General features: G+C 33.6%; 1 protein-coding gene across 1 annotated transcript in view; it reads left to right on the plus strand.

Annotated features, from left to right (window-relative positions):
• LOC106877501 (uncharacterized) overlaps positions 1–16,290 on the plus strand; it is a 289,778-nt gene that overhangs the window by 133,048 nt on the left and 140,440 nt on the right. The window contains exon 2 of the mRNA XM_052967242.1: positions 3,707–3,753. Coding sequence (XP_052823202.1) covers positions 3,707–3,753 — 47 coding nt within the window. The remainder of the gene's footprint in view (positions 1–3,706; positions 3,754–16,290) is intronic.

A 16,290-nucleotide genomic window follows, 5' to 3' on the forward strand; every position in this document is an offset into this window, starting at 1 on the left:
TCCCTAAATAAATATTTAAAAGTAGTTTTGTCTATCTAATATAAGTTAGGTCAGGTCAGTATCATTCCATTCACATGTTATTTGAACATCATGTAGGGAGGGCGAAATGTGATTTATGGAGCCTGACTCCAATGCCTTTATGCCATCAAAGATAATCCTTTTGTGCCGATGCTGTCAATGAAATGCACTGCATATATTTTTCAATTAATTTTGAAAATAATGAAGAATTTGAAAAAAATTGATAATGTAACATTTTTCTTAATAAGTTAAGGTTTGTAACATATCTTAAAAGGTTATTACACAAAAACTATAATGGGAAAGTTATAATTTCAACCTGATCTCTTTAAAGTGAGCATTCTGTATAAGAGAAAAAGCCTCAACTGGGTTGATTGCTAAAGAGTTAATGCCTTCCTGAAATGTTATATTTTCTGTTAGTCACTTTTACGTTTCATTCTGACAGGAGTACTAAAATAGTTATTAGTAATATGCTAGAGTTGACTCAATTAATCATAATGTTTTCTTTGTAAATGGCAAAATTGGTACAATCATACAGTGATTTTTATTATTGTTGTTGTTATTCTTGGTGCAAGAATAGCCATGTTAAAAAGTACACTTTGGAACCATATGGTTTAGGATCGTTTTCTCTACTGCTTGGCACTCTTAGCTGATACCTGTTACTATGGCTGCCAGCTGACCAATGCCATGTGAGAAAAAAGGTTGATAGAAATTGTTAAAAGCCTGGCTCATGTGTGTGTAAATCTTATAAATCATCTTCATACATACATACAAACATACAAACAAATATCATCATTTAGCATCCATTGTCCATGCTGGCATGGATTGGACAGTTTGACCAGGGCTGACAGGCTGAAAGGCTGCACCAAATCCTAGTCTGATTTGGCACGGTTTCTATGGTTGGATGTCCTTCCTAATGCCAACCACTCTGATACGGAAGACAGAGTATGTTGGCACACTACTAGAGACATACCCAAAATACAGTTTAGATGCTAAATTTTAAATTTAAAATCTAAAATCTTCAGGCATGGTTGTGTGGGAAGAAGCTTGCTTTCCAAATTGTTTCTGATTTAGGCACAAAGTCAACACTTTTTTGTGGGGGTGACTTAGCGTGACTTAACTGGTACTTTAGTTTGCTTTTCTTCTGACTTCAGAAGAACGAAAGGCAAAGTTGAGCCTGGTGAGATTTGAACTCAAAATGTAAAGATTTTGAAAAAGAAAACAAGAAACACCCATTAAGGAAACCTCTGCCTCTCAGATGACTTTGCCAATCTACTGTAAAACTAATTGCAAAGTCCACAATTCTGTTTCAACTGCTAATTATTGTCATTTCAGTTCACTTACATCGTTAATTATCTCTCCCTCCCTCCCCCAACCCCCTTCCTCTCTCTTTGCTTTAGAGGAAGTGGGTATACCCAAGAGTTTCACAATCCCTCTAAGACTGTTGAGATCAATTCTGTTAAGTTTGTCGAACAGTTGCATGTAAACAAATGTGGGGGAAAATGTAAACAGAGAAGGAATTCCAAAGAGCTGACATTCTGGGAAAGAAAGACTGGGGCCATAAAATTGCTATTACCAAACTTGGAGTGGACAATTTCCTGGTGATGAGGAGAGGAATGAGTCGAAAATGCTGTATGCCACTGCCCTCGGAGCTGACTGGTCTTATACCACTTCCACTCAAAGAAGCACAAGCCATTGTAGTGTTAAAAACAGAAAAAGGAAACATGGGCTGTGTACTATATCTAATCCTCTCCAGCTGAGGTCTTGTGTCTTGTCAAAAGAAATCATTATATATTCATCAAGAATGGTGTTGTTGCATTAGTAGAGAACCATTATTGATTTTATATCATACTACTTTCAAAAACTCATTGTCTTTCAATGAAATTCTTATTTTCGATTCAGCCAGCCATTATGCCTTGATCTGTAAAATATGCACTAATAGCATACTTGGAACTACTATATTTGTTTATATTTATCTTATAGTAGCTTAAATATAAAGTAATGGTTATTTTTAATTGACCGAAGTGTGTTTTTAATGATAAATGAAATTGTAGCATGAAATTAGATTGAATAACTTTCTTGGCTGCTGTTTTTGTTTAACCCTACATCAGTTCTGATCTAACCAACCAACAATTAAATGGCATAGCAGCTTATGACTGCTGATCTTTTCTGGTTCTTTGTGTGTGAGGTCACACTATCCAGTGTGCTCTTCCTTATTAAAGATAGTCGGTATGATTTTAGGGAGATTTGTCTGTTATTTTCAGTAGATTAACTGTCTCTATCGATGCTCCCGTGTTGGTTTATCTATTTATTAATAAAATAGATAGCAAGTAAACAAGTGCATGCAATCATTGTCATATCAACAAAGCTACATATAAATGAGTTACTATTAATTAGTACTTCAGGAAGAAGTTTTATATTGTTAACCTTTTTTTTTATCCATATGTTTATGCTGGAACTGAACTCATAACCTTTATTGTATGCTTAAAAAGAATACATTTGTTCCTGTATTACTGCATAACAGATAAGAATCCATTCTGCTGTATCAGATCAACCAACAAAAGAACCAACACAGTCACTTGCCTTGTTAAAGGTAGCAGCCAAATCTCCAATTAAATTGCATCTTACTCCTATAGAAAAAAGAACATATTGGACAATGTGATTTGAGATATACAAAAAAAAAATCAGGATGGTTGTGGTTGAAATATCATTGATCATAGGTCTGCTAGATCAGAGCTAACTTGAGATTGAACAACCATAACCTGTAAAAATTGTATCTCGCATGGAATAAATGTTTGAGCTCAGTCCAGCCCAACACATATATACAGGTTCATGGTATCTAATTTGAAAGAAGAAGAAAAAAGTAGCCCAGAAAAGATAAGATTAATCCCAAATCATTTTTATCAGTTTTAATAATAAGCTTATTGATGTATGAAATTTGAGTCCTGTATTCTGGCAGAATCTTGGTAGACAAGATTAAGTGCAGTAAGCTACAAACTAATTGTGCTTCAGAATCATTGACCATTGTATAAAAATAACGCTTGTTTACCATGTAAATAGTTGACAAATGTTGAATGAAAAAAAAAGGGCGTAAAGATTGGCAGTGGATGATATACAGGTTATAAGAATATTACCAAGGAAGAAGACTTAGAACTGAGAAATATCAGATGAGATTTTAGAAAGCTCCACCTTGTAGATGAAGTAGTGCAAAAATAGATACTTGTGGATTGAAGCTATTGTGCATTGCTCTCCTATCCATGCTAGCCAGAAAAATTGGACAATATAATTACTGTCATTACAGTTTGAAAGTTATCTAACTTTGTATTTTACTTACTCTTTTCTTATCAAATTTCTTGTTAATTTAAATGTTTTGCTTTGGCACACATCATCCACACAAACATACAACATACAACAACATGCATACATTTATGTATACGTGAATGTGTCTTGTGGAAAAAGTTTCCTTGAATTCTCTATGTTAATTATATCTCATAACTATAAATGATATCTGATAGCATTCTACTGTGAGCCAGAGAACTGTGATGATGAGGTGCATTGTTTATGAAGTATTTTTGTGTTGGGAATAGAATTAAAATTGTTATAGAAATATTCTAAAAAAAGAATATAAAATATTTTTAACATTTATATGGTGACTGTGATATATTTACCATGTAATTTTCTTCTTTTTCAGGTTCCTTATCACATGATGTTATGAAAAACCTTGACCAGCTTAGAAATGTAAGTATGCATATTCTAGCTTTATCATTATACAATATGATCTATCATAATTTTCTTTTCTTTTACAATTCAGTAAATATATTTGATTGTCATCCAACCCTTTCCTTCTTTATATCTTACTCTTATCTCCTGCACCATTATACAAAACGTGACCTTGGTATAGTGTCTTGATGCTCCTTTTTGTTTCTCCTTTGTCATTAAATTACCATCATATTTTTTGTAACAGAAACTATTTTTTGTTCTCATTCTTGTTTAAAGAATGAACTTAGAAAGGAGCTTTTATGAAGTTACTCAAACTACTCAGTGCAAGCAGTCATATTGCTAAAAAAAACAAAAAAAAACGTTTTTTAAAATATGCCTTAGTTATTTCATAAACAAGTTGGCGATTTGCTTCCTGTCACTAGTGGTGAATCATGTTTATCCATAGCTAAGCATTTTTTAGCTGCGTATTTTCAACCCCAAATTTTGAATCAGCAATTGCAAGCAGCAATTTCAATCCATTTTGTATCTATATCTTCAGTAATAGGTGTGTGGGTTGCTCCTATACATTCCATCAACTATCTTCATGCCTTAGTCAAGCATAACTGACTAAAATTTATTTTAAAAATATATTTAATAAACAGTAAGAGGAATGATTCTAACCAAATTTCATGAGTTCAGGCTTGATTGTGTGTTGAAGAAATTCTGTGGCTCCTGGTTTGATCCCACTGTGAGACAGCTTGGGCAAGAATCTTCTGCAACCAGCACAGGTGAACCAAAATATTGTGAAACGTATTAGGTATACAGAAACTTTGCAAAAACCCATTAAATAGACTGCATCTGCTTTTAGGTGAGAAACTTAATGGGACACTGGATTTAACACAACCATTATACCACCATCACCACCTGGTTTGTGGCTGTACTTAAAGAACTCGGGCCAAGTCTTCAGTGTGGGGATAACTCGATATTGTAATGTACTGCTTCTAACTTAACAACTACGACTCATGAACTGTGATTTCTTCTCCCCTTTGCCTGAACAGCCGCAGTGGTAGCTCAAGCAACAAAATGGTTCTGTATACTGCCCTTCTTCCTCTAAGTTAGCCATTCAAAAATTTACTGAAGGAAAAAAAAATTACTGAAAGAAAATCATATAGAATTGCTGTTGTTTTTTAATAAAAAGTGTAGATAGAGGGAAGGAGAGCAGGTTAAGCAGATATAAAAGTTCTACTAAGACTAGAAGCTGTTTCCTTATATATTATTTTAATGTAATTGCTTAGTTTTGTTCATGTTTCTCACTACCACTATCACTCTTCTATTCCGTTATCTTGGGAAGTAGGTAACCAAGTGAAGGGAGAATAAAGTAAAACAAAAAAAACTTTTAGCAGTCAGTTGTATGTTTGCGCATGCACATATGTATACATGTTTGTGTCCATTTGCATATGATTTGTATGTATGTATGTATGCATGTTTATGTTTGCATGTACATGCAGATGCATTTCTAAGTGAGTGTGTGTGTGTTGTCTGTTATTGTGTAGCCTCTAGGCCAGCTGTGGTTGAGTTGAATGTCTTTGTGTGTGTCCATATGTGTGCAAGTACATGTGTGTATGTGTGTGCTTGTTTGTCTGTGAAGAGGAAAGAGTAGAAGCTGCCAGAAATTTCCTTGTACCTGTGCTATATTTTGCTTCATACAGCTGTTGTTATCTGGATTGTATATAAATGCATTATAAATGCATTATGCACATATAATCATTATAGCTGGCCTAAAGCTATACAGACAGACAAAATCTTAGTCTCCAGGAATAAAGATTTATGGAAAAGGGTTTGTGTTAATTCTTCTAGCATAATTTTTCAGACAGAAATGTTTCAAGGAAACATTTTTGTCTTTTTCAGTTTGTTATATACACTGCTTCCTTTTAAACATATATAGATATATAGTTGAGATTTACAGAAAAGACGAATATATATATATATATATATATATATATATATATATATATATATATTTTTTTTTTAAGCAAGGTCTGTCTGACCTTAAATATTATAACTCCTGTATTGAGACACATATCTGGGCAAGTTATTACAATGTTGGCCTACCAACATCATGATCATCAACATCATGATTTATTACATATATATGAAATATTAAGAAATGTTAGGGCAGAAGGAAGATATTAGTTAAGGAATCAATGCAGTTTTGACTACTTATTGAAACCAGGTTGCAGAAATTAGTTTGCTGAGAACATAATTGCACATCATAGTATCAACTTAATAATAATTTCTTCATGAGCCACAAGGGGCTTAAGGAGATAAAATAAAATACAACGAACATTGGACAAGGGGACTCACAAAGGTCTATGGGATGGGGGTGAACAGATGAATTATATTAAAATGAAGAGAGGCCTAAAAGATTTCATACGGTATATAATAGAATGAATTAAACATATCCTAAAAAATAAGTATTTACATATAGAATAAAATTTGAAGCCCTTAATAATTATTATCATTATTAAATTCCTTTGATATTTCTTCATTTAATTGTTGCCAGATATCAACAACTTACCTTGGGCAGGTATTGTCATGTGATACTGGCATTTCACAGCATGATGTTACTATAAAAAGGTATAAAATTGAATTAGACTGTATAGAGAAATATAAATTTAAACATAAATACTTAAGAAAATAAAGATATATAAAAGAAGAAACTTCTGCATTAATTATTCAGCATGATAATGATAAAAAATTACATGAAATGCTATTGAAGACAATTTTTTGACTCATTTATGCCTTTTTGACTCTTAGTATACCAGTTAAATTGAGATTCTTTGTGTTTTCAGTTGACACAGTCTGCTGTTCTTAACTTCTAGGTCTTTGTACTTCACAAATTTGTCATACTCTTTAGCAAATACAGTTTGGTCAGATGGTATAGTCATGTCAGCAAGTAGATATATTTTATTAAAAAATTTTTTAACAATATTTGGTTGACTGGTGTTTATGGCATGGTCTGTATGAACTTTAAAATCTCATGAAATTATTGCATTTTTTTGCTTCAATTACTGATAAGGGGTGGTGTACATACCAGATTTTAGCATGTTCTGTGCTGTAATGTTTACATAAGTGTCCAGTGAATATATTCTTTTCTACTCTAGGCACAAGCTCTGAATTTTGGGGGAGGGGGCCAGTCAATTAGATCAACCCCAGTACACAACTGGTATTTAATTTATCAACCCCAAAAAGATGAAAGGCAAAGTCAACCTTGGTCGAATTTGAACTCAGAATGTAAAGACAGATGAAATACCACTAAGCATTTTGACCGACATTCTAATGTTTCTGCCAGCTCGCCACCTTGTCCAGTGAATATATTAGCCGACTCAATCATGCCTGGCTTTACATTCAGTTGGAGCCAAGGTGGAGCAGCTTGTTACTGTAGGGGCTATTGTCTCAACTTATTTGTCACAGATTCTGCAATGTGGGTTTGCTCCACTTTTGAGAATGTTTGCTTGAGAGTTTCTTGTAAATCAGCTCCTGTCTTGGGCAGCAATGATAAATCCCTCCATATCAGCTTTTAACCCTGAGCTTTTACAGCCACTGATGGGCTTGTGGTTGGTCAACATTTGTGTTTTGGGTTTGATGTGGGTATTGGCCATGTAGAGGTTTCCGTTGCCATCAGTCTTTCAGAGTTTTAAGACCCTCAGGTTTTTGCTTTAATTCAGTAGGTTCTAGCTGTCTTGGTCGGTAGTAAGTCAGGTTCATTTGCAATTTCTGCGTTATTGATTCTTAGTTCTCATCTGTATTTCTCTGTATTTATTATTATTTCTGTTATTGTTATTAGGGTGGTGGATTGGCAAAAATGATTAGGGCAGTATTTTTTTTTTAACTATCTAGGTTTTGAGATCAAATCCTGCTAAGGTTAGCATTACCTTTCATCTTGTAAGGATCAGTAAAATAAATTATCTGTGCAGTAATCCCCTCCTGCTAAAATTACTGGCCTAATGCCTTAATTAGAGACTATTATTATTATCATATTGTTCAGTTTGATTTTTAATTAAGCATGAGGTCAGTTTTGCAAGAAAATTTCTATATCAAAAGGGGTTGTACTAGTGATACTGACCACATGCTCAAACTTTGAATGATAAATGGCAGAATTCATTCCAACAAGATTTGGTCTTACAATATTCATGTAGATTTCAAAGTTCGCATACTATAAAACCTTTCTAATCAACCTTGCTACTAACTGTGTCAAATTTATAATCCTTACATTCTTACATCAGTAATAATGATGGCAACAAATAGATGTGCAACGAAAGGTCTCTGGTTAATGTTTGTATACAACAAGTATTATTAAAACACTGCTAACTGAAAGATCCAGTAAATTCTTGCTTGGTTTTCCTCCTCCATATAGCAACACTGAAATTTTCAAAGTGGTTGTAGAATGACATAAAATTATCTTTAATGAGCAATTAAGTAGGAACATGAAGATGACTTTGTCAATTAGTATATGTGGTCTGTTGAGAAAATAGTATGTGGCGGTGGTGATAGGAATCATTTATGTGTAATAGCGGGGTCAGTTAAAGGCAAGTTAGTTGAAGTGGACTAAATCATGCATTGATGCAGTTAATTGATGAACGAAAACCAATTAGACTGAAAATATACTAAACTGAAGAGTAATGAGGAATTTGAAACTGAGAAAAATAATGAGTAAATTAATGTATTTTTGGTGTCTGTTTCTATACAAAACTATATATACAGAAGTTGGGCTGCACTATTTTTTTGCTTCTCTTTTTTTTTTCTTGGCAGTTGTTTTCACAGCTGAGTGTCCTTTCTAATGCATACCACTTAACTGAGGTAATATGAGTAGGAATTTGTTATATATTGATATAGTTGGACTAGTTTTTGTCACACTAAGTGGAACAAGAAGTGTTTTGTATCTCACTAAGGGTAATATTAAATGAAGATTATTAGGAATGGAAGTCTATGGGGCTGAGTTTATAGAATCTTAGCAGAAGTGTCAATAGTTTTGTACCTTGTCTCTAGTATTGTGTCCCTGGCAAACTGCTTAAATTTTTTGCTTATGTTGTTTACTGTTGTAATCAATAGCAAGGAGTAGGGGGTTATAATTGCTGATTGTTGTATTGACTCAGTACTGTACTCAAATCTAGTCACATGCAATAGGAAATGTATCAATCCAACGAAGCCAGATCACACTTGAATTTCATCCGATTTGGGGAGGTCAAATAATTGAGTCTTTATCATGCATATTTAATTTCATAAGTGTTGTTGATGTTAGATCTAAAACACAAGTTAAGATGTTTGACTATTGACCATATGGTCATGAGTTGTTTTTTATTTTTTTCTTTAAAAAAAAAAAACAATTACAGCAATTATTTTGTGACCCCTGGCAATGTACAATTTTTATTCTGCTTTCTTCAGCATGGTTAGCTGAAAATAGTTGTGTTTCTGCTACTTAGCAGCTGAATGATTAATGACAGGAAGAGTATCCAACTGTTAAAAAAAGAAATAACAAACAAGCGACCACCCGTAAACAAAAGAAAAAATATTTTGCTGCAACAAAATGCAAATATCTAAATTTGCAAATTCATTCCACTCACGCTACTGTATATAGTGGTGGTGGTGGTGGTGGCAGTAATAAATGATATAAATAAATTGATTAATTAAATATTTCAAAAGATAACAAATATCAAAATTAAAAATTCCAAACAAAGAAAAAAAAATATTAAAAGATTACTATTTTAAATATTATCCTTTTTTTGTATTTTTTCTTTCTTTTTTTTTTCTGTTTTTGATTTCTGACCCTAACAACAGTTTTTATCACTTTGTTTCATGCTGTTGGCTGTATTGTTTATAGAGTATCTGGCTATTCCTCTGATCATTTGATGTAAATTAGTTTTGTTGCATGCTGCAAGAAACAGATTACGCTGGTAATAATAATAATTTACTGTTCAGGGATAAGGGTGGAGGATAGAATGTGGATCTACGTAGCCTGGATGCTTTTTTTTTTTTTTTTGCTATTTGGATGCATATGTATTTCGTTTTGTTTTTTCTTTGTTTATTTTCTGATTATGCACAATGAAATTGTTACCTGGAGATCTGATGCAAATTAGTTTTGTTGCATGCTGCAGAGAACAGATAATGCTGGTTATAATCTATATAGTGCAGGGATGGGAGTGAAGGTGATAATGATAGGTCTGTTACCCTGAAATCTGCACATTTTCTCTTAATATTTGCAGATACATGTACATATGTGTGGGGGAGGAGGTAGGTAGGTAGACAGATTTGTTACTGATTTCAGTCATTAAGCAGCAGTTGTACTGGGGCCTAAATTTCAAGGATTACTGTCTCAATTATATCAATCCCAGTCAGCACTTAGGTAACTGTTTTATAGATCTCTATTTATGGAATGGCTTATTGTAAAGTGTTAGTGCTGTTTCTCTTCAATACTATTACGTCCCTTCTAGAGACAAATTCTTTTGGCTATGTAGAAATGGACAAATAAGGTAATCATTGAGTTAGAGAGTGTGACAGAACTTTTGTCTTGTCTTGGGCAGCTTGACAATGGTATTTATCTTGGCATATGCTCCACAATCAGGACTGACAGAAGAACAGAAGGACCACCACTTATGAGACTCCCTTGTAGACTCACTTTGTAATGAATGACAGTGATCTAATTATCACAGCCGATGAATTTAATGGACATATTTGGCAATACCATAATAGTTTCACTGGCATACATGAAGGCTTTGGATATGGTATGAAGAATAAGTAGAAATCAAGCCTGAGTACTGTAATGCAAATGATCAAACTGCTTGCAACTTTATACTAGTGTATATATTAAATTAGTCTTAATTATTCAGCAGTGCATAAATTATGATGTTTGATTCCATTCCTGCCATTCATATAGCAACATCAGTTGCCGTCTAAATAGATCATGTAATACCAAAGTCATTATTTAGAAAGCAAAAGTTTTGTGTTTAAACTGCAGGCAAGCAAACACCATGAAGCTGTTTGTAGGAACAACTAAAGGTAAATTCAAGGCATGATATCTCAATTACTAATCTAATGTCAGGAACATCAAAAGATAACATGCGATTCAGCTTTCAAACTACATCTAGTTGTTGAAAGAAACAGCCTCTAATTCTTATGAAAAATATTAGGAACCCATATAAGAATGGAAGCAAAAACTGTAAGTTGTGTATAGCTAAGAAAAGATTGATATTGGACCATTTGAAGCAACCAGATGTCTACTTTAATTAAAAGTCAGAAGTACTGAGAAAATTCATCCTGCTTTGACAGTTACCACTCTGAAAGTGTGGACTGCTCTGAATACTAAACTAACATGTGCACTTACACAACTTAGATACTAGGATGCCAGTTCTGCAATTCCTATATTGAAGTACCTACTTGTTTACCTTCAAACTCACTCCACACACACACAATCTGGCACTTTAACACTCTGCACCATATCTTCTCATGCCTCAATTTGGTTCTTTATAAATTTGCCATCTCTCTTCCTTCTGTTTGTTTATTCAATTACCTATCTGTATCTCTTTCTATATTTGTGTATCTATATACCTGCCTACTTGACTTGTCTACTTACCTTTCCATCTCTGTCATGTCATTCAACTTCTAAATCTGTTCATTCACTTATTTGTCATTCTGTCCATCCTTCTAGATATCTACATATCTATCTGTATACAACTAGCTAACGTATTTACTTTTTTTTTCTACCTTATTCCTTTCTTTCAGTTCTTCCTTTCTTATCTTATGTTGTAAAAACACCTTAGTGAAGGGAGAAAATTTCTTCAGATGAATATGTAAACTATCACCTATACAACTGCTATTCACAAAATCTTTTTAAGTAACATCTGGCTTCTCACATAGCAAGAGAAAGTTACAATACATAAAAATGTGTGGTTTGAATGAGTGTATTCTGCATCTATTACCTAATTACAAATTGCATCCATATAAGAACCACTGATGGTATTATACATTTTTGTGTGTGTTCCATATGCACATGTGATTGCATGATAGTGTTCGCCACAGTAACCTCAAATAGAGAATCCCTGGAATGTTTTACAAATTTTCATTGTATCTCTAATCACTTGTTTTTGGATAATGGGAATCAGTTTGCTGTGTTCTTGTTTGGAGATTCCCAGCATTCTCAGACCTTTTCACAAACCTGGTTTTAGATAACCTAGTCTCTTTGATAATGGGTACAAACTAAAATCTAGAGCCTAGATATGAGAGCTGCAAGTTTCCTTAGTTCTCTATAGATATTCTCCTTTCCACCAACTTTTGATGAGACATTCACACATTTGCTAAGCAGCTGATCCTTACAATAGTGCACAACTTTTGTTCCCTACCCCATAGAGCAATATCCAGCTTATTCTGCTGATAGCAAGTTGTTGTTTTTAATTGATTGTTCCATCAGTATTCCTTACATTTCATCAGTATTATTGATATACATTCTTACATGTATGTATACACGTGCACCCACCATCAGCATCATTTTCATCATTTGAACATCCTCTTTCCTACACATGCATGGGTCAGACAGTTTATTAAGGCAAATTTTCTACTGCTGGTTGCCCTTCTTGTTGCCAGATATGTTCTCCAATAGGAAACAAATTATACTGTTAGTATGACAGTCGCAGTTATTTACAATAATCATGTGATGCCTAGTCAAGGATACACAAATACATGCACGCATATGTATGCAAGTGTGTGTGTGTGTGTGCACATGGCTAGCTTCTTTCAGTTTCTGTCTACTAAATCCATTCACAAGGCTTTGGTTGGCCTAGAGCCATAAGAGAAAACACCTGCTCAAAGTCCCACATGCTGGGGATGAACCTGAAACTATATAGTTGCAAAGTGAGCTTCTTAACCACACATCCATACCTGCACACACACACACACACACACACACACACACACACACACACACACATACAGAAGAAATGAAAATTCAGGACAGAATAAAGAGTTTGATAAGACTTAAGCTTGTCTCCCCGTTCTTTTATAGAACATTTTGTATTTCGTTCACTTGTACATTACATGTTATAAGAATATCTATGATAAGGATAAATTATGTCCCTTAATTAAGACAGCTTTTAACATTTCTATTAATGTTTAAATGTTTCCTTATTTATGGGACTTTGTTGTTGAGTTATCCAATTTACTCCCCCCCTCCCTCTGTCTTTGCTTGGACATATTTATAGCATATGAGATGAAAGACACATTTGATACCAACTGTATTTGATCTTCTAACATTTACTAAGATATAAATGTGTGAATATTGTGAAGCATCTCTAACCCACCCCACTACCAATAGTGCCAGATTTAGTGCCCATACATTACAGCAAATAGTGAAAGCAAGAAATAGATGTTTGTATATTATAACTATAGGTTTCTAGTTATCGCTTGTCTAGAACAAGTGATAAGGCAGCAGCAATTGAAATATCTGATAAATTCATGTTTGGCTTTCCCTTTCAATGTATCTATGCTGATTATGCGAAGAAATGTTTGATCTCCGAGTCTGTTTTGAATGGTCTCCACCATTTATCCTGTATTTATTGTAGGCTTGTCATCCTAAGCATTGAAGATTTAAAACCTGCTGTCCTGATATCAATGGCTGGTATGGAGTATGTTGTGTGTGATTTGGTTGTTTCATTTATAAGTTTGGTATAACTACATGGAAACCCATTTATAGACATAAGTATTTTGTTGTAGAGAAGCACATATTCGTTTCTACTTCAAAGTTAATATTTCACTTTACTAATCTCCATATGATGAATAGTTTCAGTTATCTTAGACTAAGCAGGGTCTAATAGTAGTCTTTTGGAAACTTTGCTTAATCCTTAAGGTCAGTATGGCAAATATGATGTCAGTTTCGACTGATTATCCCACTGTAATACAACTACATATTTGATTGACACTAAATGATATAGCTAATGTACTGGTGTTGTGAGCTTCAATTAGACAAATGGAGGCTTATCTTTGAATTCAAAATTCTAAGTCACTGAAGCACCATCATTTACAAATAGCTGTTGTACCAAGTATGATGATAGACACAGAACCTATCTTCTTTTAACATCAGTGTCCTTACTGTTGTCCTCTACCAGGGTTTTGCACATGGTTTTGGAAGGATACCCTCAGTATATTCATATTTGTTAATTTCGCACCTATTTCATGGTTGATTTGTTAGAAGTAGTAAAGATATCCATCTGTAAAAAAAGCAATTATTTCAGCAAGCCAGTGAAGTTTCTGTGTTTTTCAACCTGCTAGAATTAACTGCCTTATCCTCCTCAAATCATACCCTACCATCTTCAAAGTGGAAGGAAACACTGAATAATTTAGAATAAATACAATATGTAAGAAAAAAATTACAGAATATAAAAGAGAGAGACAATGATTACAACTGGAATATCGTCGATCATATGTTTGTTTGAGCAGGATACTGGTCTAGAGTGAAACAAGAACTATTTCAACAAAAAATAAATAATTATAATAAAATTTTAAAAAAAGAAAAGAAAAAGTGCATGCATGCTAATGTGGTTAAGCTCATTTTGTAACCATGTGGTTTTGGGTTCAGTTCCACTGCACTGCACTTTGGGTAAGTGTCTTGTGAGTGGATTTGGTTGATGGAAACTATGTGCAAGCTTGTTATGTTTATGTGTGCCTTTCTGTTTGCTTACATCCTCATAACTTAGCAGTCTGATAAAAGAGTCCAATAGAATAGTAGTGGGGTCAATTTGCTTGACTAATCCTACAAGACAGTACTCCAGCATGGTCCTAGTCCAACAACTGACATTAGTAAAAGAGGAGAATATGTGCCATACAGATTTCAAGATTTTATTGTAATTTAAAAAATAATTAAATATAAAAACAATTGCTCCAACAGTTGATTACTGTATAATTTCCTCACGTTAAATGTTATTAGGATCAAGCAATTGATGTGTTAGTAAGTGTAAATAAAATTCAACCAACACATAGACCACACTGACTTTATACAAGAGGAAGTTCTCTTCAGAAAGTTTTGTAAGGTCAACAAAGGCTGAAAATGCAAAGTCATCATTTTTAAGAGCTTCTCTTGTGATAAGTTTCTGGGTTATATATATATATATTATATCTTATTTTGTTGGTTTATGTTTAACAGGTTCAATAACTTTTCTCTCTTTCTCTTTCTCTCTCTCTCTCTCTCTCTCTCACATGCACACACATACCAAATTGTATCAGTTAGATATGAAGTTGATTCTGAAAGAATACATTAATATTATCCATCGTACTAAGGTGTTCTGTTCTCTCTCTTTGATGTTCTGTTGTGTGTGTGTGTGTAAAGAAAAAGTGGGATAGCTTTAATATGAAATTATATTGATCCTTTCTTTGAAATTTGCTAACAATGGCCTGATTCCTAAGAGTAGCATTGCGGAGGGTATTCAGCTGAGTGGAGGTGTTTTTTTTTTTCTTTTCATTCACTGGAAATAGCGAAAATTTATAACTACGAAATTTTCGGCTACATCTGTTTTTGTTTCCTTCTTTTAGGCTGACTGCTACCTCATTACTATTAGGTTGCAATTGTGAAATAGCTCTAGCATAAAGGAAAATTTCTGTTTACAATCTTAATTGATATACATTATCCATGTACTTTTCTTTTTATTCTAGGAGAGAAAAAAAACAAACAAAAAAAATGCATTAAAAATAATTTCAAAATTTATATTTGAGAAATAAGAGGTTTAGCGGGTGGGTTAAATGATAATAATGATTCTTTAATACCATTTATAATCTTTTACCAGATTTCCTGTCAATTTTTGTTGTATGGCTCAGATTTTTTCTTTTATCTTTTTTTTCTTTATAGAATATTGATTATATTGTTGCTACAATGGCAAAAAAACATATTCCTTCCTTCCTCCCTATCTCTCACCCATTGGCTCATTTTATGCTATCAAAAAGGCAACAAGCAGGCACTGATGCCATCCACTGCTGCTGTTAGCGTTCTTCTTCCTAAATTCCATCATTCTTTCTTTTCAAATTGATGAGTTCTGCCTACTTCTCAATCAAATATCTTCAACTTCCTCTCCTCTTTCTCTTTGTATGAAAGGTACAAAACTGTCTAATCAACAGCTACCCAAAACTTGATGTTGCTGTTGTTGTTTAATTTTGTTTTGTTCTGTGTTTTATCTCCCTTACCATTTTGGCAACTCGTCATGGTATTGTTGACTTTGGTTAGAACCCAAATGTTTTATGAATCGTATATATATATATATATATATATATATATAATAATACAAAGAATATATATACATGTATACACACATATATGTACATACTTACATCTACATGTGTATATACATGCATATCAGGGTACAGGACGTTAGAACAATAAACTACAGACAACGGAACGAACACATAGGAAAACGGAAAGCCCCTTGGAATATCCCTTCATCAGCTGTCTATTCTATCTAGACGTTTCGAAGACCAGACAGGACGTACTCTAGAATAGTCTCTTCCTGAGTAGTGGATCAACCAACTACACAGAGGATTCCA

The sequence above is a fragment of the Octopus bimaculoides genome, chromosome 1, assembly GCF_001194135.2.
Source record: "Octopus bimaculoides isolate UCB-OBI-ISO-001 chromosome 1, ASM119413v2, whole genome shotgun sequence".
NCBI lineage: Eukaryota > Metazoa > Mollusca > Cephalopoda > Octopoda > Octopodidae > Octopus > Octopus bimaculoides.